At 36.9% G+C, this 23750-nt stretch overlaps 2 protein-coding genes across 2 annotated transcripts in view; one reads left to right on the top strand and one right to left on the bottom strand.

The window, feature by feature from the left end:
- Positions 1-23750, bottom strand: part of LOC129264086 (uncharacterized) — a 42710-nt gene that overhangs the window by 6579 nt on the left and 12381 nt on the right. The window contains exons 4-11 of the mRNA XM_064102984.1: positions 23550-23601; positions 21202-21334; positions 15266-15382; positions 14388-14483; positions 13018-13134; positions 12268-12374; positions 9257-9388; positions 381-500 (exon numbers count right to left, since the gene is read on the bottom strand). Coding sequence (XP_063959054.1) covers positions 381-500; positions 9257-9388; positions 12268-12374; positions 13018-13134; positions 14388-14483; positions 15266-15382; positions 21202-21334; positions 23550-23601 — 874 coding nt within the window. The remainder of the gene's footprint in view (positions 1-380; positions 501-9256; positions 9389-12267; positions 12375-13017; positions 13135-14387; positions 14484-15265; positions 15383-21201; positions 21335-23549; positions 23602-23750) is intronic.
- Positions 4001-7446, top strand: LOC135154815 (uncharacterized). Its single transcript, XM_064102986.1, has 2 exons — positions 4001-6416; positions 7251-7446. Exon 1 carries the CDS (start codon positions 4167-4169, stop codon positions 5943-5945), a length of 1779 nt encoding a protein of 592 aa, XP_063959056.1. The 5' UTR covers positions 4001-4166; the 3' UTR covers positions 5946-6416; positions 7251-7446.

Raw genomic sequence — 23750 nt, forward strand, 5'->3', positions numbered from 1 at the left:
AAGGGCCCGTTTCTTGATATGAGAAGGTAGTGAATTAGTGATGACATCATAAGACAAATTTCCGGCCTTGCTCACAAAGTTAATGGAATTTAAGATTCTTGAAAATAAGTCCAATTTGTAAAAGAAAAAAAATAATTCCATATATTTATATTGTTGACCCATTTTATAAAACAAATGATGCATAGGTTCAGGTTTGTGACTGTAAGTGGCAATGCAGCATCTTGTAAAAATGCAACAAGTATACCTTTGAGTACATCCATCACCAGTAACACACACACACCTGTGAATTATTTGTGTATTTATTGTGCATGATAAAATATTCACTACTTAAATAATAAGCATTTCTGAATAATTAATCAATACTTGTATATATTACTTACAGAAAGATCCATAATATGGCACCCATGGGCCTTCCTGGAATGTCTGCTTGACTTCTGGGGTGTACTGGTTGCCCTGACAGTCTCACCAGGACCCACAATACTGGCTTCTATTGCAGATGTCTGTTAGGATCAAGTGAAATAATAATAATAATAATATTAATAATAATAATCATGATAATAATAATGATAATAATAATAATAATAATAACATTAATTATATTAATAATAAAAATACTAAAAATAATAATATTGATAATGATAATAATAATAATAACAATAATAATAATAATAATAAGTAGTAGTGTGAAGTTCCTAGTTGCACTTGAAATTACTTGGTGCTTTTTGTTAGAGCAAAGTTATTCAAGAAAAAATACGGACTTGATCCTGTTTAGAGGAATAATAATAATAATTGGCTTTTATACAGCACGATATCAATCTATGACTGCTCAAAGTGCTTCACAATTATTATTACCCAGTCACTGGATTCATAGCATTTTTAGCAGCCTCTTAGGCACACACTTGCCAAATCAACAATGACAATTTTTTCCCCTACCAGTACCCAATTACCACCTGGATGAGAGTGGCAAAGTGTGGATAAACGCCTTGCAAAAGGACGTTAGGCCATGGTGGGATTCCAACACATGACCCTCTGATTACAAGGCAAGAGTCAGAATCGCTACACCACAGCGATTCCATAATGAGAACATATTCCAGTGACTTAAAACAATTGTCAAATTGCTTAGGTCATATCTTGTTTGTTTTTTTAATTCAAACATGAAATGTCTTGTCTCAGTCTATTACTTTTGGGGGGTTGGTTGTTTCTAATTATTTAATTTTCATAAAAACATATATAAAATGTATAACACATATGACAATTACATTATATGCCAAACAAATAAAATTAAAGAAAGAACGAAATGAGAGAACTTAAGGCCTTTAAGGTTATGTGGGTACAAGTTCCCCCAATCAAAAACCTGATCACTTGATGACTAGGGCCGAGTCATGTACAAGAAATAGCAAAAATAAATGAATATCATTCATTCTATTAAGTTTTGAGCTTCTCACAGAGACTGGCTTTGACTTAGATTTAGGGATTAGTAGGTCAAGTCCCATGGAAGGAAAAAAAAGGATATACAATGAAACTTCGGTATAGATTGTAATGGTTTTAGATTTACAATTAGTCTACTCATGTTTCTAAAATATGGAACCATCAAGGCATGGGGATAAAATAAGTAAACATGTAAAGCATACTGCATACACAAATTTTGATGATTTTGATTTCCTATAATTTCAGGGGAGATAGGAACCATAATCATGTAAAGGTGTTTATGTGAATAAGCTTTTTTAATGTGACCATCCCATAGACATTATATCATAGATCCATGGGAAATATTTGCTTAAAATATTTTATTAGGGGTAGTCACATAAACAAGTGGAATGCCTCTGGCAGTCTCGCCTGCATTACGCAATTTAATATAGCAGCAGTGCTAACTTTGAAAACTACTATAAAATAATAATTCACAAAAACATCATTCATATAATGACATAATACCACGTTCATTGACCATAAATGACATTTGAACGGAGACTTAAGACTGTCAACTACACCCATGTCCACATTTCATTCACTCTATCCTTAAACTTTCAAAGTTATGATGGCACTTCAACAATTACCCCAACATGGCCTTAGTTTATTGACCTTAACTGACCTTTGACTTGGTTTTATGACCTGAAACTCACAGGGGATGTTCGGTGATGCTTGATTACTCTTATATCCCAAGTTTTATGAACTAGATCCATAAACTTTCACAGTTAGGATGGTAATTCAACAAATACCCCCAACACGGCCAAAGTTCATTGACCTTTAGTGACCTTTGACCATGGTCATGTGACCTGAAACTCGTACAGGATGTTCAGTGATACTTGATTACTCTTATGTCCAAGTTTTATGAACTAGATCCATAAACTTTCAGAGCTAGGATGGTAATTTAACATATACCCCCAACACGGCCAAAGTTCATTGACCTTAAATGACCATTGACCATGGTCATGTGACCTGAAACTCAGGCAGGATGTTCACTAATACTTGATTAACCTTATGTCCAAGTTTCATGGACTAGATCCATAAATTTTCAAAGTTATGATAGTAATTCAACAAATACCCCCAACTTGACCAAAGTTCATTGACCCTAAATGACCTTTGACCTTGGTCACGTGACCTGCAACTCGACCAGGATGTTCACTAATACTTGATTAACCTTATGCCCAAGTTTCATGAACTAGGTCCATATACTTTCTAAGTTATGATGTCATTTCAAAAACTTAACCTTCGGTTAAGATTTTGAAAATAATTTTCCCAACATGGTCTAAGTTCATTGACCCTAAATGACCTTTGACCTTGGTCATGTGACCTGAAACTCAGGCAGGATGTTCAGTAATACTTGATCAACCTTATGTCCAAGTTTCATGAACTAGGTCCATATACTTTCTAAGTTATGTTGTCATTTCAAAAACTTAACCTTAGGTTAAGATTTGATGTTGACGCCGCCGCCGTCGGAAAAGCGGCGCCTATAGTCTCGCTCTGCTATGCAGGCGAGACAAAAAGCACTATAACAAATGGATAGGTGCAAACTCAAGTAGATGTCATAGGCCCATATTCCAAAGTCTGCACGTGCAACCAGAAAAACGTGTACATCATGTTGCAAAATTCCCGGGAATTTTCGTGGTGGAAACTTTCCATGGGAATAAACAGGAATTTAATCGCTAGAGGGTATTCATTTGTCTCGCAATCTACTATGGTCAACAAGGAAATTCGTGATCACTCTCGCAAAAAGTGTTCACTGGCTTTCTAGGAAAATCGTGATCACTCTCGCAAAAAGTGTTCACTAGCTTACAAGTTCACGAGCTTTCGAGTGCCGCTGCAACTCTTTATCAAGTGACGAAAATTATCTGATGACGTATTCTATTTATACTAATCTCCGGGACCGTACGCACGAACGCGAGAACAATAGGTGGGCATTGATCCGTTGCGTCGGATGCGGTACGGCCGGTAATCCGTGTATGCAAATAAGCCGGGGGTATATGCAAATACGCCGTGGGTCGGCAATATGCAAATTAGACAAAATTGGCGGGCTTGCTAGTTTCCCGTGGGCGGGGGCTGACTAGCTGAGCGGTCCCTCGTTCGGGGCCGGGAACGATCGGGTCGGCGTGCACTGCCAGGTAAGGGGGTATTGTGCTGTCGGATGGTTCGCATCCAGAAGTCGGGGATGTCGATCCCGCTGTCTCTGTTGAAGTTGTTAGGACAAAGACGTATACTAATAGCCTCCTTAATCCTGCGTGTATACCAATGTCTCTCTTTGGCAATGCATTGTACACCCTCCCAATCTGGATGGTGTTGCTTCTCCCAAGCATGTTCTGCCACCGCGGATGTGTCGGTTCGCTGTAACCGAACATCGCGCTTGTGTTCAGAAATGCGTTCAACTATCGGTCGGGCTGTTTCTCCGATGTAAGACCCGTCACATCCCTGGCAAGGAATGTTGTATACTACGCCATCACGTCTGTGATCAGACGTGATCATCGAGACAGATCACCTCCACCGAGGAGCAACTGCTTAAGAAAGGCCTCGCCTTTGCCGTGTCGCCCCCGAAATTGCCCATTACCGAGATTGTAGCTAAGGTTGAAACCGCGGTCAAGTATATTGATCCAGTTTCGGCCGATGCCGCACGAAAAGATGTAGATTCCATTCTACAGAGAGCACGTCCTCCGAAACCGAATACCACAAGAGAGATGCGTGATGCTCTTAAGACACTCAAGAATGATGATAGCATTACAATCCTCCCTGCGGATAAGGGTAGTGCCACAATCATTTTAGATAGTACCGCCTACGAAGACAAAATGACCGAGCTTCTGAGCTCTGGTCCGTATAAAATGCTAAAGAAAGACCCCACAGATCGAATGTGTCGCAAACTGACCAGTACGTTACTGGCACTAAAGAAAGACAAAGTTCTAGATGAGGCTACATACAAAAAGATAAAGCCCACACAGAAACAGCCACCTAGAATATACGGGTTGCCCAAAATACACAAACCCGGGATACCCCTCAGACCAATAGTATCATGCATAGGTTCATTTGCCTATAACCTATCAAAGTACCTGGCGGACATCCTGTCCCCTCTCACTAACTGCTCAGAACACACGGTTTCCAACTCCAGTGAATTCGCTGAATTCACATCGGAGCAGACAGTTAACGAACAGGAATCCATGATCTCTTTTGATGTAGTCTCCCTCTTCACTAACGTACCGATAGAGGGCGCATGCAGTACGGCCCTGCAACGCATGCAATCCGATCCCACATTATCAGAACGTACCACACTTATGCCCGAACAAATAGCCGAACTCCTGGAGTTCGTCCTCAGATCCACATATTTTCTGTACAGAGGCTCTTTCTATGAGCAAACAGAAGGAGCAGCAATGGGTAGCCCAGTCTCAGCGGTTGTGGCTAACCTATATATGGAAGGTTTTGAACAGAACGCTTTGCCCAAGTGTCCTTCCACATGCCACCCTCGGGTGTGGAAGAGATACGTCGATGACACTTTCATAATCGTAAATAGATCCGAAACAGACAGCCTACTCTCATACATGAATAGCCAGCAACCGTCCATCCAGTTCACTCTGGAGACTGAGCAAGGAGGGAAATTAGCATTCCTTGACACACTAGTCCAAAGACACGAGGGCGGGAAACTTTCCACCTCTGTCTACCGCAAGCCCACTCATACAGACCAATACATACCATATGATTCTCATCACGACAAATCGGTCAAGAAGGGTCTCGTTAAATGCCTGTTCGACAGAGCAGCACGTATCATAACTCACCCACCTGAACTCCCGAAAGAAAGAGCACACATACGTGGCGCCTTGTACAGCAACGGCTACCCACGCCGTTTTATCAAGAACACTTTCAAGAAAAAACAACCACCAAGGGATCAGAAGGTTTTCAAGACTTGCACAGTCTTGCCATACATAGATGGCCTCTCACAACAACTTAAACGCCGATTAGAAGGTCACGGTATCCGAACGGTTTTCCGCTCGGACACCACCTTACACAAACAGCTTGTACACCCCAAAGACCCTATCCCTGATCACAGACGTGATGGCGTAGTATACAACATTCCTTGCCAGGGATGTGACGGGTCTTACATCGGAGAAACAGCCCGACCGATAGTTGAACGCATTTCTGAACACAAGCGCGATGTTCGGTTACAGCGAACCGACACATCCGCGGTGGCAGAACATGCTTGGGAGAAGCAACACCATCCAGATTGGGAGGGTGTACAATGCATTGCCAAAGAGAGACATTGGTATACACGCAGGATTAAGGAGGCTATTAGTATACGTCTTTGTCCTAACAACTTCAACAGAGACAGCGGGATCGACATCCCCGACTTCTGGATGCGAACCATCCGACAGCACAATACCCCCTTACCTGGCAGTGCACGCCGACCCGATCGTTCCCGGCCCCGAACGAGGGACCGCTCAGCTAGTCAGCCCCCGCCCACGGGAAACTAGCAAGCCCGCCAATTTTGTCTAATTTGCATATTGCCGACCCACGGCGTATTTGCATATACCCCCGGCTTATTTGCATACACGGATTACCGGCCGTACCGCATCCGACGCAACGGATCAATGCCCACCTATTGTTCTCGCGTTCGTGCGTACGGTCCCGGAGATTAGTATAAATAGAATACGTCATCAGATAATTTTCGTCACTTGATAAAGAGTTGCAGCGGCACTCGAAAGCTCGTGAACTTGTAAGCTAGTGAACACTTTTTGCGAGAGTGATCACGATTTTCCTAGAAAGCCAGTGAACACTTTTTGCGAGAGTGATCACGAATTTCCTTGTTGACCATAGTAGATTGCGAGACAAATGAATACCCTCTAGCGATTATTTCAATCCGCAATAATGAACCTATTTAGTATTAAACAGGAATTTATCAAGAATTTTGGGAATTTTAAAGAAATGTTGGGAATTTTCAAAAAGTAGTAATTTTCTGATATTTATATACAGGAATTGAAAGGGTTACCCTGGCAGATGATGCTTGATGGTGCTTTGTCAGCAAGTTTCAAGCCAAATATTATGCTAAGACAGTCAGACAAGGCAGAATTTCAATGAATTTCATGTAAAAGTTGATTTACTGTATTAGTGGCTGAATGGTATGTGCAATGGCAGTACATGTACACTGCAAATGCTTTAGACAAGGGATATACATTGTTCATGGAATGATGCCTATTGGATATTCTGATCTTTTTGCAGATGAGAATCATTGTTAATAATAATTATAACATTGTTGTTAGCATTATTATTATTTTATTATCATTACTTTATTTCTCATTTATTTTTGCATAGCAGAAGTGGGAACTTGGTGCTGTTTGTTCCTTTAATTTGATGAGTATAAATACAGATCGCTGATTCAAGCTTTAAGTTTAATATTTCAGTTCAGTTAAATAGAAATAAACATTTTATTCATTATTTTTAAAATACTAGATCAAATTAAATGAAACTGATATGAGATTGTCATTTAAAATCACAAAAGATATGAAATTGATAACAAGTTTCTCAATATCAATGAAGGTCAAAGGTCATTTGAGGTCAACAAATTTAGTGCATGTTTTTTTCTCCCTTTGTGAAAAATTATTAATCTTGATTGTTTCAAGGTCAGCCATCATATTGTTATCCCCCCCCCCATTTTTGAGGGGTGGAGGGAGGGGGGGAGTATCTCAAAAATAAATTAGCAATTTAACATTTTTCGTTCCTGGACCTGATTTTTCCCATTTAAAGACTTAAGCCAGTGCCGTAGCTGCTGGTGGGATTAGTCTGCTGTGCAAACCTAGTCTGCAGGCACAGACCCTGATTGAAACTTTGATCAACAAGTGGGTCTCCATGCGAAGACTAGCACATACAATGTAAAATTTTGCTGTTTCCTGAGTGAGAGGGCCTTCAGTACACAAGGCATGAGTAGGCTGCACATTCAGACCCTTACCTTGAGTGAAGACTTTGCACAGCAGACTAGTGTAGACCCTTCACTCAAGGAAAGCTGTCTGAATATGCAGCCTAAGGTTTTTGCCAATGATTTGTGTACAGAAGGTCCTTTTGTTTAACAGAAAGTTGTATTCGTGCTAGTCTTGTGTGAAGACCCACTTGTGGATCAAAATTTCAATAAGGGTCTGTGCATGCAGACTACATGTAGAAGGCAATGTTCTCTTCACGTGTTATTATGTAATGGCAGGTTTTCACATAAAAAACCCATATTAAAGAAAAAAGAAAAATAGTGTATTGCAAAGTTTCTTTTTCATGTTGAATTGAAAAGCTTCATTTTGTACATATAATGCTCCATCATGTACTATAATGTATTTATGAACACTTTGATGAATATTTTATACCCTGGGCAATTTAAAGAATGAAGAATAGTTTAAATAAAAATGGAAAGTATAATATTTGAGGATATCAATTTATAACTTTGTATTGAAAAACAGAATATATCACTCTTTATGAAAAACGAAAATTCCCGGCAGCTGAAAATTCCCGAAACTTCCCATGGAATTTTTCAAAAATTTCCGGAAAGTTTCCAGCCCTTTGCAACCCTAACTTAGACCAAGGTCTAACTCTGTGGTAAAATTATGGGAAGCCAAAACTACTGCAAATCTGTTAACATTGTTTGTGCTTATGCTAAATTTGCTATTTTCTCATTCTTGAATACTAAAGAAAACAACTTTTGTAATTATTTCTTGACAGCAATGAGTGTAAAATAAGCAGATAACTTGAACTTGTACTGTTATAGATTCATGTCATTTGTGTCAGCCTTTAAATCAAACCAGAATTCAAACTAGAGCTATCACTGAAAACGATTAATACCCCTACCCTAGGCCATTACCATGGCAACAATATCCAACACATTAAAAAAAAAACCATCTTGCCCATCTTTACCCCAAGACCTATGCGTGAGCAAAATATCATGAGAATTGGTTAAATACTGATGAAGTATTTCGAGCTGGAAGATTTTTGCCTATTTTCTGACATATAATATATTGTTACCATGGCAACATGATATCTAAATCATGCAAAAATATGTCCTGCACATCTTTACCTCAAGACCAATGTGTGAGCCACATTGCATGAGAAATAGGTTGAAATCTTATCTAGTAATTCGAACCGAAAGATTTTTATCTAATTTGGGGCATATAATGTTTTTACAATGGCAACACAATTTCCGACAAACACAATATATGTGTTTTGCACATCTTTATCTTATAACCAATGCCTGAGCCAAATTTCATGAGAATTGGTTGAAAATTGTTGAATTAAAACTGCAAGTGTTTTACCCAATTTTGGTGACTACCTCATAACCTATGTGTGAGCCAAATTTCATGAGACTTGGTTGAAAATTGATAAAGTAATTAAAACTGCAAGTTTTTACCCAATTTTGGCAAAATACTATGTCGTTACCATGGCAACATGATTTCTGACACACAGAAAAATATATTTTACACATCTTTACATCAATACCAATGTGTGTAACAAATTTCTTGATAATTGTTTTAAAAACTGAGGGAGAAGTTAGAACTGCAATATTTTTGCCAAAATATACCTTTACCATGGCAACAAAATATCTGACACATGCGAAAAAATGTGTCTTGCACATCTTTACCCCAACACCAACATGTGTTCCAAGTTTCATGAGAATTGGTTAAAAACTGAGGAAGTAGTTTGATGCGCAAGATTTGCAACGGACCGCCCACCCAACTGTACACTGATTCCTATAATTATACTCCCTTCAAACTTCTTTTGGGGGGTATAAATATGGGCCATAGTAGTCAATTACCTTTTTCAGAATGCTATTAGAAGCAGAACGATGAGGAAGGGATACATTAAAAGGAGTGCTCGTGTCGGCATCTTCCAGGTCTATCATTTCTTGATTGAATTTCAGCTGGAATGAAACTTGCTTCTTTCCATCCTGATGAAAAAAGAAAATGATGTGACATGGTAATCAATTCAATTCAATTTTCAAGACCAAAATAGCTCCATATTTCACCCTAAACTTCCTGGGTATTCTATTCGGACTAAAAGTGATCTTAGTATTGACCATACAGTCATGTTTTTGAGCAATTTGGGTCTGAAATTGACTTTATGATGTTGAGTAATTTTGTAACCATGTACCCAGGTGTAGCAAATTTGGTATAAGAAGTTGTGCGAGACCTTAAAGTAAAAAATCAATCAGCGGCGCAGTAAAAAAAAATTGCGCAAAAGCTTTGTTGCGAAAAATGTTGAGGTGGGCCATTGTGCCCCCCCCCCCCTCCCCCGAGTATAAGGGTTAAAAAGAGAAAGGAAGAGGTGATAACAAATACATCACTTGAAAAAGAATGACGGAGACCATGGAGACCAATGCTCTCTTTTCATAAAAAAAAACCCAAAACATCTATGTATGCACCCCCCCAAAAAAAACAAGTGGAATGCCTCTGGCAGTCTCGCCTGCATTACGCGATTCAATATAACAGTGCTGACTGTAAAAACAATTATTGAATAATTATTCACAAAAACACCATTCATATGATAATAATTTATACTATGTTCATTGACCCTAAATGACCTTGATCATGCAACCCGAATCTCATGCAAGATGTTCAATGATACTTGATTACTCTTATGTCTTAAGTTTCATGAACTAGATCCCTAACCTTTCAAATATTATGATGGCAATTCAACAAATACCCCCAACATGGCCAAAGTTTGTTGACCCTAAATAACCTTTGACCTTGGTCATATGACCTGAAGCACGCATAGGATGTTCAGTGATACTTGATTATTCTTATGTCTAAGTTTCACAAACTATATCCATAAACTTTCAAAGTTAAGATGGCAATTCAACAAATATCCCAACATGGCCAAAGTTCATTGACCCTACATGACCTTTGACCTTGTTCATGTGACCCAGCTCAGGCAGGATGTCTAGTGATACACCATTACCGATATGTCCAAGTTTCATTAAATAGGTCCATATACTTTCTAAGTTATGATGACACTTCAAAAACTTAACCTTGGTTAAGATTTCAATGCTGATTCCCCCAACATGGTCTAAATTCAATTGACCCTAAATGACCTTTGACATTGGTCATGTGACCTGAAACTCAGGCAGAATGCCCAGTAATACTTGATTACCCCAATGTCCAAGTTTCATGAATAGGTCCACATACTGGTACTTTCTTATGCTGATATTTCAAACCTTTGTTAAGATTTCAATGTTGACGACGCAGCCGCCGTCGGAAAAGTGGCGACTATAGTCTCGCTCTGCTATGCAGGCGAGACAGAAAGGAAAAGAGGAAGTTCAAGTTTAAAATTGCTAAAATGGTTTGTAATGACATGTAATTTGGTCAAAGACCAGAACTGAAATTTAAAATTGGGATTTTCATGAATCAGAAATAGCAATTCCACATCTTCAGTAGATAGCAAAAAAGGGGGAATTGAAGGAGAGAACATAGAAATACTAAAAACATGGCTATATAAAGGTATATGTAAAGGAGAGGGGCTGATTGCATGCCTACAAAATTTTTATCAGAATTGCTAATATTGCCCATTCATGTTAAAGGGGAATCCAACCCAAATAAAAACTTGTTTTCAGAGGAAAAAGAAAAATCAGACAAGTTGATAGGTAAAAGTTTGAACAATATCGGACAAACAAGTTAAGAATTTAAAAAAAAATTGGTAATCACTATACCCATGGAGACTTCAAATTGGCCGCATATGTGATGTCATAGTGATGTAAGGCAAGGGCTACTCTTACATGTACCCAAATACATAAAATGGCTAAAATGCCATTTTTCAGAAGTTATGCTTCAAATTATACTTTTCTTTCATGAGGACATAAAACAATATACTACCTGGGTAGGCTGGGTTATATTAAGATTTCCGCCCAAGGGGAATGGGTACTTAGAAGAAAACCACAAATCCCTGATAATTAAGCACACAGCCTTGGGAAAGTTGTCCTTGCCCCGTGTCATAATTTACTTACCCAGTTGCCAATTTGAAATCTACTCTACATAGTCTTAGGGATCTCAATTTCAAAGCATCCATAACTTTCTTATTGCTTGTCCGATTTCTTTCAAATTTTCACCATTCTGTTTTCTTTATTTTTCTCCTTTCAAACACAACATTTATGACCAAGGCCGGGTTCCCCTTTAAGTAAAAGTAATAAAATGAAAATAATTCTATATCTACAGTAGATTGGAAAGGATGTTTATAACTGTAGTGATTGAAATGAACCAACACCAATTCAACTAATGTATCAATATGAAATTCCATCAATTTCCTTTATTCAAACACTGACATTGTCATATGTCCATTTTTCAATTGCTTGATATTCAAATCATTTTTTTCTCATTATGCCACTGCCTATGCCTGTGAATTGTAGTCCTGCCATAGATCAGCCATTTTAGGTGAAATCCTTTGTAAAATAATTTGACTCAAAATATTTATAATTCAGTCAAATGAAAATCTGTATATTATTTGAATTAGATACTTTGGGTGACATAATATGAAAGTTTAGTAAACAATAAAACTGATTTTGTTTAGATATCTGAAGCTTAAGAAACTAGCTTACTCTACCCATGAGGAAAAGGAATTCTCTTCAATGAATTTGAATAGTTAGTAATATCAGGCATGCCTATTGATAATACATGTTTTCATACCGATATTTCCTTTATTCAAATATGTTTGTTTCACGAGAAATAAACCCACTAAAATATTATTCTGAATACAATTTCTAATCTGTTTTTCTACGAGGATAAAAGAGTATTAAGAACCATGGGAGGAAATACAAAGAGAGAGAGAGGAGCAAACCTTTGCAGATGATTCACCAATGCCTTCATGATGGTTAATCTTGGTTGGACTTTTCTTCACAAGTGGTACTTTCTTTCCAGCGATTTTAAGCTTAGTTTCATTCCCCGCTGCAAATAATTCAAGTAATAACAGCAACATTTATCATAGCATACAAAATATCTGTTGAATAAAAAAATGTACTACATCGGCCATAAAGAAAATAACAGTAAAAAAAAAAGAAGATAACTGACATTATTGACACCTCCACACACACACACACACACACACGCACAAATAAATGAAATAAAGGGTCTTAAATTCATCCTGCAGATGACCATTTATTCTTTTATAAAACACTGCATATAAAGCCAAGCCAAAATTATGCAGAACGTGAAATTTACCAGTGTAGAATGTAGGCTAAGTCAAATCAATAATCTCAATCAAAGTACAGTCTATGCAAAATATGTTATCTAAAATGTCAAGCTTGGCTGATTTTATCACGTTCATTCTACATTTAAATTACTTTCTTGCAGTCTATTAAAAATAGTTGCATTTAACTAAAAAACAAAATCAAAGGCAATATTCTGAACATGCATTATGTATGTGTTTTATTGGGGGGGGGGGGATACAAAACCTAAAACAACTTGGTATGTAGTATCGATTGTTTTAAGTCTGGCTAATAAGTTTTCTTGACAGTACACATGAAACCATTTTGACAAAACTTAATCAAATGTCTAAGAAATATGGAAAATACATGATTTCATAAAATACCTAGTTTCTTCAAAGGAGATTCAGCAAGGCTAGAGCTACTTTCATCACTCAAAAGGCTGTACACTGATGTTGTAGTCATCTGAGCTTTCTTTCCTATCTTTGATAAATTTTGTTCACCTTCAAGTAATAAATTACAACAATCATTTTATTAGCAAATGGAGAGGCAAATTCAAAGTATTGCATGATAAAATAATTTTTCAGAGATGTGGGAATAATAAAGAGAGAGAGCGAGAATGGAGAAAATTCAATAGAATCTGCATCGAACAGTTGTATAGACGTGATTACAAACAAGTGTATGAATACATTATTAGTTAATATAAGTACATAACACACAAGAGACTATAAATAACCAATGAAGGTTAGAAAGGGTGTGCCAAGGTACATATCAAGTTAAGGAAGATTCTCATCAAATTCCCATTAAACGGTGCATTTAAGATATACTTATAGACATTTCATAGCAGATAATGTATTGGCCAAAGGGCAGTTCCAAGGTAACGGAGTGACATTCAGAAAACAAATTTTTATCATTCAAACAAAGATATCACCCATATTTAAATAGTTATTTGCAAAGAAATGGTACCTGACAGTAGTTGCTAAAACCCACTTTTCAAAATAATAACATTCTTTATTTTGATCCACTGAATTACTGAGATATGAATATTCATAAACATGGTTATGGAGTGACGTAAAATGGACATGCATATTCGAGGAGAAAACAAACTCTGTAAACTTTAAATGGCAACCACAATGATTGGATTCTATGTTGTTCTAGCTTTAATACGTTGCATTACATTAAAAAAAATGTGTATTTTTTCATTAATCACAACTTAAAACATAAACCCATACCCAGTTACGGAGTGACATCTGAAATATTCACACACAGGCAGCGTAAAATGAACTTATATTTTAAAATTTTCTTTTGATATGATGTGAAATGATGACCTTCAGATTATCTAAAAGAAAATTTTACAAACCAAGCAATAGTTTTCTGTTAAATTGAAATTAAGTAAAAAACATTATATGAAGTCCCATGTATAGAATTTTTTGTATGGTTTGGATTCTCCTATAAGGACATGCGTCAGAAAAAAAAATTGTGGCTAATTATGTTCCCCTTTTGTATTTACGAAATCCCATAAGAGTTTTGATAGAAATATTTGATCCAGATTTGAAATAGAGCCAATATAAATTTTTGGAAAATGTCCACTTTTGCTTGGAATTGCCCCAAACACCACTTTGTTATCATGCATTGTATCCCTCCCAATTGTTCAATATGTAAAATTTCCTTAAATATTAAGAACACTTATTTGAACAATTATTAGATTCTAGCCCAATAAAAATTCACAGATTATTGATATTTATTTCTTTTTTACCTTTTGAATGAGACTTTGAGTGAGAAGATTTCCTATTAGACATCTGTGACAATTTCAGAATTCTGCTTGATACCGTGCTTGATTTTCTCTTTTGCTCTACAGAATAAGAATAAAATATACATCATTACAGGAAATAAATTCACAGATAAGCAAAATGCAAGCTTCCTTCTCTAAAGATGAAACATTATTGCAAAGTCCAATTAATGAAATCATGTAATGTATATAGGTACACTTGCTTTAAATCAAGCAGCTAAAACTAATCCCCAAAGAATTACAAACTTTAGCTTTTTCTTTACCTTTATCAGAAAATGGTACTACATGAAACTCTCTTCTTATTCTTTTGCCTCAGAATGGGTACTTGCTTATAAAAGGAAGAAAATATGTACAGCAAAAATTACAAGGAAATACATTCAATAAATTTGTTGAAGAATTTTAAACCTTGGGCCTAGATTAAACTCCCTCAGTACAGGCAGAGATTATCTACGGCAATGTTTTTCTGAACAGCATGCATAGACTATATAATCAATGCAATTTCAGTAATCAAGGAAGATACATTCAATAAATCTTTCAAAGAATTTTCAACCTTGGGCATAGATTAAACTCCCTCAGTACAGGCAGAGATTATCTAAGGCAATGTTTTTTTCTGAACAGCATGCATAGACTATATAATCAATACTATTTCAGTAATCAAGCATGGTTTATAGCCCCTTATAGTTTGTGAATTCAGGGTCCTGTAACACAAAGATTGGCGATTAATCGTACAATTGATTTTCACAATTAATTGTACATCATATACAATGCAATCAATCGTAAAAAAAACATATTCTACGATCACTGCTAAGCTTTGTGTTACGGGACCCAGGTCTGTATGTTTTTACCTGGTAAATCTCTAGGGAGCTCGATATCAGAGTAGTCACTGATGGAGTCGTCACGGGTCTCTGCATTTGTAAGGGTTGTCTCTCCATCAGACAAAGTTGTACTTTCCTCCAAGAAATCTAAATCATAAACCAATTTCATTATGAATTAAAGTTGGCTTTAGATTTGAATTAGTGGTATTCTGGTAGCCATGGTACAGTTAAACCTGTGTTAAATTAGACCACACTTTTATGGAGTGCCCATTGTCAACCCATTCACCAATTTAAAATTATTCTTATCCTGCTGCAAATATTGTATAAAAAAAATAAATTGAGTCGTGAAATGGGAATAGGAAAATACAAAAATGTAATGAATTATAATGAATCAATTTGTAGATTATAATTGCAACGAATATCTACAAATATTATGAAGCCCAGCATTCCACAGAAATGTGGTTTAAAATTCTAATTTATCATCATCATCATCATCTAGTACAGGAAGAAGGCGGTGGCCTGTAATTCCCGGTCACTCCATCTATGGTTTTAGTCTGGTGAGTTTATTACTGTACGCATGCTGAGGAGTGGGAGTCATGGTAGATCAAAGCGATGATCCCACCAATGTTTATCTACATGCCTTTTAAATGATTCTGTTGTTGGCAAGACGACTATACTTTCCGGGAGGCTATTCCAATCATCTATCCCTCTTCTGCTAAAAGACTTGCTGCGAATGTCCAGTCTACAGTGCTCTTTCTGAAGCTTCAGGCAGTGTCCCCTTGTTGATCTGCCTACTGATTTTGTGAAGAAGTGATCTAGAGGGAGATTGATAAGTCCATGCATTAGCTGGTGCACGAAGATCATGTCTCCTCTTCTCCTCCTGTACAGCAGGGAGTACAAGTTCAATTCTTTGAGTCTGTCTTGATATGGGACATTCTTCAGCTCTCTGACCAGCTTGGTTGCCCTTCTTTGGACCCTTTCGATCCTCCTTGCATCTTCTTTGAATCTGCTATGCCAGAGGATACTCCCATATTCAAGGTGGGGTCTTATTAGGGTTTTGAAGAGCAGAGGCAGAGTTGTCCTTGTGAGTTGAGTGAATGTCCTTTTCATTATGGCGAGGAGTTGGTATCCTTTGCTAACTGCTGATGACACATGCTGGTGAAATTTCAGCTGACAGTCCACTATTACACCGAGATCCTTTTCGGCTTCCACTACTTGCAAGTCTTTCCCATGCATATGGTAGCTTTTTCCAAGGTTTCTCCTGCCGATGTGCAACACTTTACATTTGTCATCATTGAAGGGTAATTGCCATCTCTCAGACCACTCAATAAGGTAATTCAGGTCGTCTTGAAGACCACTCGTCTGTGAAGGTGTATTTCCAGTACTATAGAGTTTCGTGTCATCAGCAAATAATACCACTCTGCTATTTATTACGTCAGATGGGAGGTCATTTATGTAGATCAAGAAGAGGACTGGTCCGAGGACACTTCCTTGCGGAATTCCGCTTGTAACAGGTGACCAGTCGGATGATTCTCCATTAACAAAGACTCTTTGTACTCTTCCGATCAAAAATGCTCTAATCCAGTTCAGGAGTTTACCTTCTATACCATGTGCCTTTAGCTTGAGTAAGAGCCTTTGATGGGGAACGCTATCGAATGCCTTCCGAAAATCAAGGTATAGGACATCGATTGTTTCACCTTCATCTAATAACCTTGACCATTCCTCAAGAACATAAAGAAGTTGAGTGGCACACGTCCTTCCTGGGGTAAATCCATGCTGACTCTGTGTGAGTAGGTCATTTCTTAGCAAGTGCGTAACTATAACATCTCGAAGAATTTTCTCCATCAACTTTCCTGCAACGGACGTAAGGCTAACAGGCCTATAATTTGAGGCTTGGGTTCTACTCCCTTTCTTATGGATTGGTACTACAGTTCCCTGCTTCCAGTCCGATGGGAGTTTACCTTCCTGCATAGACTTGTTACAGATTAATGTCAATGGTTTAGCAATGGACTCAGCTAGCTCATATAATACTTTAGGATGCAACCCATCTGGTCCTGGTGACTTATTTGTATTCAAGTTTTTTAACTTTTTGCTGACATCTATCTCTTGTACTTTTACTTCACTTAGCGTGGGTAGGTCACTTCGCAAAGGAACTTGTATATCCGGTATACTGTCCATGTCCTCTCTAGTGAATACTTCGGAGAAATAATCGTTAAGAACACTTGCTATTTCACTATCTGATTCAGTAAGTTGTCCATTACCCTTCATGAGGCTTGTAATACGACCTTTACTCTTTACCTTGCTGTTAGCATAACGCCAAAAAGCTTTGGGATTATGGCCAATGTTTTCAACTAGGTCGAGTTCAAAGTTGTTACTTGCTGCTCTTGTTTCTTTCCTTAATTGGTTCCTCACTCGTTTATACTGTCTGTAGTCGATTTCTCTCTCGTCTCTGGTCCTGTTCACATCTGAATATCGTTTCCAGTAACGCGTCTTCTTCTTAGACAACTTAAGTATAGCTTTTGATACATAAATATTTCGTCTCTTATCCGTGTTACACTTGCGTACTGGTACATAATTTTCCACACCTTCTTTTATATTGTGAAACAATGAGGTCCAAGCTTGTTCACAAGTTTTGCCAGTAAAATCCTTATCCCAGTCAATTTTTTCAAGAGTCTCATTCATGGAATTGTAGTCCCCTTTCTGGAGGTTTGGGCGACTTTCTCTTTCTGGCAATTTGTCTTTTTCCTGAAGTATGTCAAGCTTGGTCAGTATACACACATGATCACTAAGTCCAAGTGGAGGTAAATAATCAATTGAAGATATTAGGTCATCAGCTGTACATGTAAATGCAAGATCCAGAACGTTTGGATTTTGGCCATGTCTATATCGTGTAGGCTCATATATATGCTGGTGCAGGAATGCTTCCTGGGTGGCAGTGAGAAACATGTACGATGTATTATTGGAGGTCGAATTTACATGCGATCTTTTCCAGTTGATGTCCGGAAAGTTGAAATCTCCCATTATCAAAAGATGCTTCTCTCTGTTTTCACTGGCCAACTCTATGAGTTCACAAAGTAACTTAGACTCGGGTTTAACCTAGGTTTAGTTATCAGAATACCACCTTATATGTAGACCATGAAAAACATATGAAATTTTTGCCAGCATAAATCCCGCAAACCTGTATTGCATTCTGAAATCCAGTTTAACTTGGCCTTGGTCCAACTTAAAATCCAATGTCATGGCTTAGGATGGCCTATTGATTCTCTGGGCCCCTCCTAATTGGCCTTGAATAATTGGTGCACACTTTTTCAATTTTCCTATTTATGCAATACAAATATATGCCCCATTGAAAAGTGGTTTGCCTTGAAAATCTCAAGATTTAAGGCCAAACTGAAGGGAAGCTGCATATGCGAAAATTGTATTTACATTAAATCATACATGATGTTTACATTGCTCTTTGTCCATGCTTTCATCGTGGGGAAAATTGTTTTAATAGTTATGAATGATTAAGGTGTCAAATGAGCTGATAAATTGAACCTGTACAGTTGTGATTTGTGTTTCGGTTGGCATTCCAGAGTTATAACACAACTTCAAACCAGTTCACAACTGATGAAGCACCAATATATTATATAAATTAGTTGTAACACTACATTTTGTACAGTGAAACTACATGAGATATCAATAGTACACGCATGTACATACACTTACTCACAAGTCTAAATTCACGTTCCTTACATCTCTCGATATTGTCACTTCAGCATTGCTCCACATTTGAGAGCCAAATTTTTAAAGAACATGGACCCAAGTTATATGCTTGGAAAGTATAATAAAACAACAAAGAAATAAATTTGAATATCTTGAAAATATAGCTTTATTCAGAATTCTTCACTCGCAGATTGTCTGTATTAATGACTGCAAATCTAGTAGTATGCCTCTCTCTCACGGTGTACCGCAGGGTTCTGTGGGCGGGCCCACTTTGTTTTCGATTTACTTGATTAGTTTGGGACATATCTTACAACGCCACAACATCAATTATCATATCTATGTCGTTGACATCCATCTCTATCTCTCCTTCAAACCAAATCAGGCTGATGCAACAAATGCAATCGCCCTTCTTGAGAATTGTTAAGCTGACATTCACTCCTGGCTGGATAGTCATTCATTGAAATTTAATCCCTCCAAAACTGAGTTCCTTCTATTTGGTTCAAGGGCTCAACTTTGTAAGGTCAAGTTGTCATCCATATCTTTTTCGGAGTGTACCATTAATGTGTCCCAGACGTGTCGTAACTCTCTTCTTTCACTGCGCCCTGGGCACTCTGCCAAGTGGATTTGGCGCATTACAAATCACATATATTATTATTATTATTATAGTTATTCTAACTTGCATGCTTACTGTATGCCCTCCAACTCGATTTTAAAACAAGCAGGGCCTTCTGTTTTAGCAATTCACAAGAAAGAGTTGAAGTCCAAAATATCGCGCACCTTACGTACGGGACACTCAGAGATTTTCAACCTCTGAAAAATATTTTAAAAAGCATTTGAATTTTTCTGTTATATAGTATGATTGATACCTATGAAAAGAATATTGTTTTAAAGTTTGATGACATTTGACCTTGGATTAATTATTTTATCAACAAAAAGTACCAACTTATGCATGGGACCACAAAAAATTAGATTAAAAAAAGTTCAAGTTAAAAATTATCTGCAAGTATTTTATTGATGAACTTGTGTTTAGCTGTGAAGAAATGTACAATACTGAACATCATTTCAGTAAGTTTTAATAATTTAATTCAAAAGGATATTAAACAAGGCATTTTTGTTGATGTAAAATTTATTACAAAAAGTACACCTTACGTCCCAAATGAGCACCTATGCTCATGAATGTAATAATGAATATCTCCATAGCTTCATATTCAGATCTACAAATTAAATTACACTTTGTAAGAAAAAAAAAACGGACTTATAAGTGGTCACTACCCAAGTTATGCAACCAAATTAAAGCTATTCTTTTTCATTTATGAGAATTAATTAATAAAATAAAAGACTGATTAAATTTCAACACCTAGTTTTGTTTTTTCGGAAGTCAAAGTAAATTCATTATAGAGCTTCTTAAAATATGATTGGTCAATGTTTGATAAAAAAAAACATAAAAAACATACTAAAATCCTTATGTATGGGACACCTGGTTCACAGAAATTGCATAATTTGCATAATTAATGAACTGATCCTGTCTTATCAATTGCAAATTAAACCAGACCATAGAGGGTCCATGTCCATAAAGGAACTAGATCAAAAATAAACTGATATTAGGTGAATATTTTTAGATCATCCCATACGTACGGTGCTATTTCAAATTATGCAAATGAGGGCATCCATTGTTGCATAAATTTGCATGATTTACAATATTGAATTACTGGAAATAGATTATTTAACTCTTTAGCTACAATATTATAGCAATTGTTTTTGCATTTAGTCGAGATGATTTTTTTTTACATCTGAGGGGACATTACCTTGGACTTGCCCATATATTTTGGGAGCATTTTCTCAACTATCATGTATACAATTGGCAGTAATGATATATTATTTTGACAGCTCCTGTAACAAAATAGTATTTTTACCATTGCTTTGATTTGTAAGGAATATTGTTTCAAAACTATTCATTCTAAATCATCTCCAATATCTCTTCAGGGATCAAAATATAGACCAGCCTTAAAAATTTTCCTTGAGTGTGAATAATGGGAGACATAACATTTGTTCCTGCAACAATTGCCCTGGGCTTTCTTTTGTCTAAAATGTAGGGTAAGGGTTGCAATATGGTTTAATATTAGGTTTAGGGTTAGGTTAAAGGAAGGGTATGTTAAACCAAGGGTTGAAGTTGGTCATTTGATTACTGTGTGGAATTTATAGTGGAGCAAATGTTGCCAGAGCAAATGTCATGGAACCAAATAATCTCATAATAATCTTACCTGAGAGGTAAAGAATGGAGTCGTCAATATCATCACTTGTATCTTCATTAGGGGAAGTTCTAGCCATTGGAGAGTACTGTTTTCTGTATCTCATGCCCAATCCCTTTCCTTCTACTTTCAAAGGAGTTGGCTTCTGTAAACATAAGAAATTACTATGAAAGGATACTATGATCACCCCCTTAATCAGTCAAAATACAGAAAACAATTAAATATAAAGAATTTTTTTTTAAATTAATACATACTGGATATTAGCAAGGATTTTCCTTTTTTTAATACTTTCCTGAACACTCTTACAATACATATTTTTCATTAATAGGAAGAACAAAAGTTAGCTCATGGAAAGGTATGGGTTGGAAGAAACTATTGTGAAAGTGGTAAAGAGAAGGGCATCGAGATGGATGGGCCATGTGTTGAGGGGGGATGATGAACCTATGAAAAGAGCATGGGATCTGGAAGTGAATGGCATAAATAAAAGGGAATAGAAGACCAAAGATTACATGAAAGGTATGATGAAGAAGAAAAACAGCAAGTTTGGTCTGAACAAGGAGGATGCCGAAGGCAAATTAGTAGAAGGAGGAATTGTCATCATGGCGCGGAAGTCAGATACCTTTTGTAATAGCAAAAAATTACTAATATAAAATATAAATTAAACAAGTGGAGCGGCTCTGGCAGTCTCACCTGCATTACATGATTTAATATAGCAGCAGAGCTGACTTTGAAAACAACTATAAAATAATTATTCACAAAACACCATTCATATGATACAATACTATGTTCATTGACCCTAAATGACATTTGACCTTGATTATGTGACCTAAGACTTGTCAGTGATACTGGATTACCCTTATGTCCACAATTCATAAACTATATCCATAAACTTTGAAAGTTATGACAGCATTTTAATAATTACCTCCAACATGGCCAAAGTTCATTGACCTTAATGACCTTTTACCTTGGTCATGTGACCTCAAACTTGCACAGGATTTTCAGTGATATTTGATTACTCTTATATCCACAATTCATAAACTATATCCATAAACTTTGAAAGTTATGATAATTCAACAAATACCCCAACTTTGGCCAAAGTTCATTGACCTTAAATGACCTTTGACATTGGTCATGTGACCTGAAACTCGCACATGATGTTAAATGATACTTGATTATGCTTATGACCATGTTTTATGAATCAGATCCATAAACTTTTGAAGTTATGATGGTAATTCAACAAATACCCCCAACTTGGCCAAAGTTCGTTGATCCTAAATGACCTTTGACCCTGGTCATGTGACTTGAAACTCAAGTAGGATTCCCTGGGGGCCACTTACATTGATGAGTGGATACCATGCACGACCAAAAAAACATGTAAAAATTATGTCTTTTTTAAGATAGGACATGTTACATACGTAACATAATAAGGGTGTAAAAAACACTAAAATAATGGGAAAAGGGTATTTATTTCACTAGGTAAGCTATGTGTTTAGGGTTAAATTTGTGAGGGTATAAAAAGTTAAGACTAAAATGTTTTATAAAGGATATTCGTTTAATCGTTTTGCAACAGTCAAAACTACGTGTTTAGAGTACGATATGCGCGAGGTGTGGCTGTACTAAACCCAATGATGTAGTAAAGGTAAAACCAACGACCGACGTCCGTGACATAAAACAATAAAAATATCGCTGTACTTGTATAGGGGTTCAATTCAGGAAATACTTGCCGAGAGTATCGTTTAGTTTCCAATACTTGTTAAGGGGTGCATTTTCAGAATATGGAAAATACTTGTTTAGGGTGCTTTTCGAGACCCCATGGTCGCGCATGGTATCCACTAGTCAATGGAAGTGCCCCCCCCCCCCCCCCCCCCCCCCCCGGAGTAGGATGTTCAGTAGTATTTTATTACCCTTATGGCCAAGTTTCATGAACTAGGTCCGTAAACTTTCTAAGTTATGACATTTCAAAAACTTAACTTTAGGTTTAGATTTCAATATTGACTCCCTCAACATGGTCTGAGTTTATTGACCCTAAATGACCTTTGACCTTGGTTGTGTGACCTGAAACTTAGGCAGGATGTTTAGTAATACATGATTAACCTTATATCCAAGTTTCATGAACCAGGTCCATACACTTTCTAAGTTATGCTGTCATTTCAAAAACTTAACCTTCGGTAAAGATTTGATGTTGACGCCGCCGCCGTTGGAAAAGCGGCGCCTATACTCACTGTGCTATGCAGGTGAGACAAAAATCTTGCCACAAACTATCTGGCTAAGTTATTTGTGAGAAAAAAAATATGGCAATATGCTGATGACAGATTTTTTAGATTGCTGCATTGCTCTCTCAACTGAAAACAAATTCTTACCCTTCGTGATGACTTTTGTGAGACAGGTTTTGGCAAAATATTCATCGTGACTCTGGAAAAAGACAAATCAAACCATAGACTTATTTGCATTACTTGTCATTTAAAAAAGCATGACAAAACCCAACAAAAATAGAATATCTCATGTTAAAGTTCATTTATTTCTTTCTGCAATTACTAAAAGATACATAGTTTAGTTTAGTT

The sequence above is a fragment of the Lytechinus pictus genome, chromosome 7 (genome assembly GCF_037042905.1).
Source record: "Lytechinus pictus isolate F3 Inbred chromosome 7, Lp3.0, whole genome shotgun sequence".
NCBI lineage: Eukaryota > Metazoa > Echinodermata > Echinoidea > Temnopleuroida > Toxopneustidae > Lytechinus > Lytechinus pictus.

Bases quoted from the DNA above. Each gene is read 5' to 3' on its own strand.
- LOC135154815 (XM_064102986.1), top strand. From the start codon at position 4,167: ATGCGTGATGCTCTTAAGACACTCAAGAATGATGATAGCATTACAATC.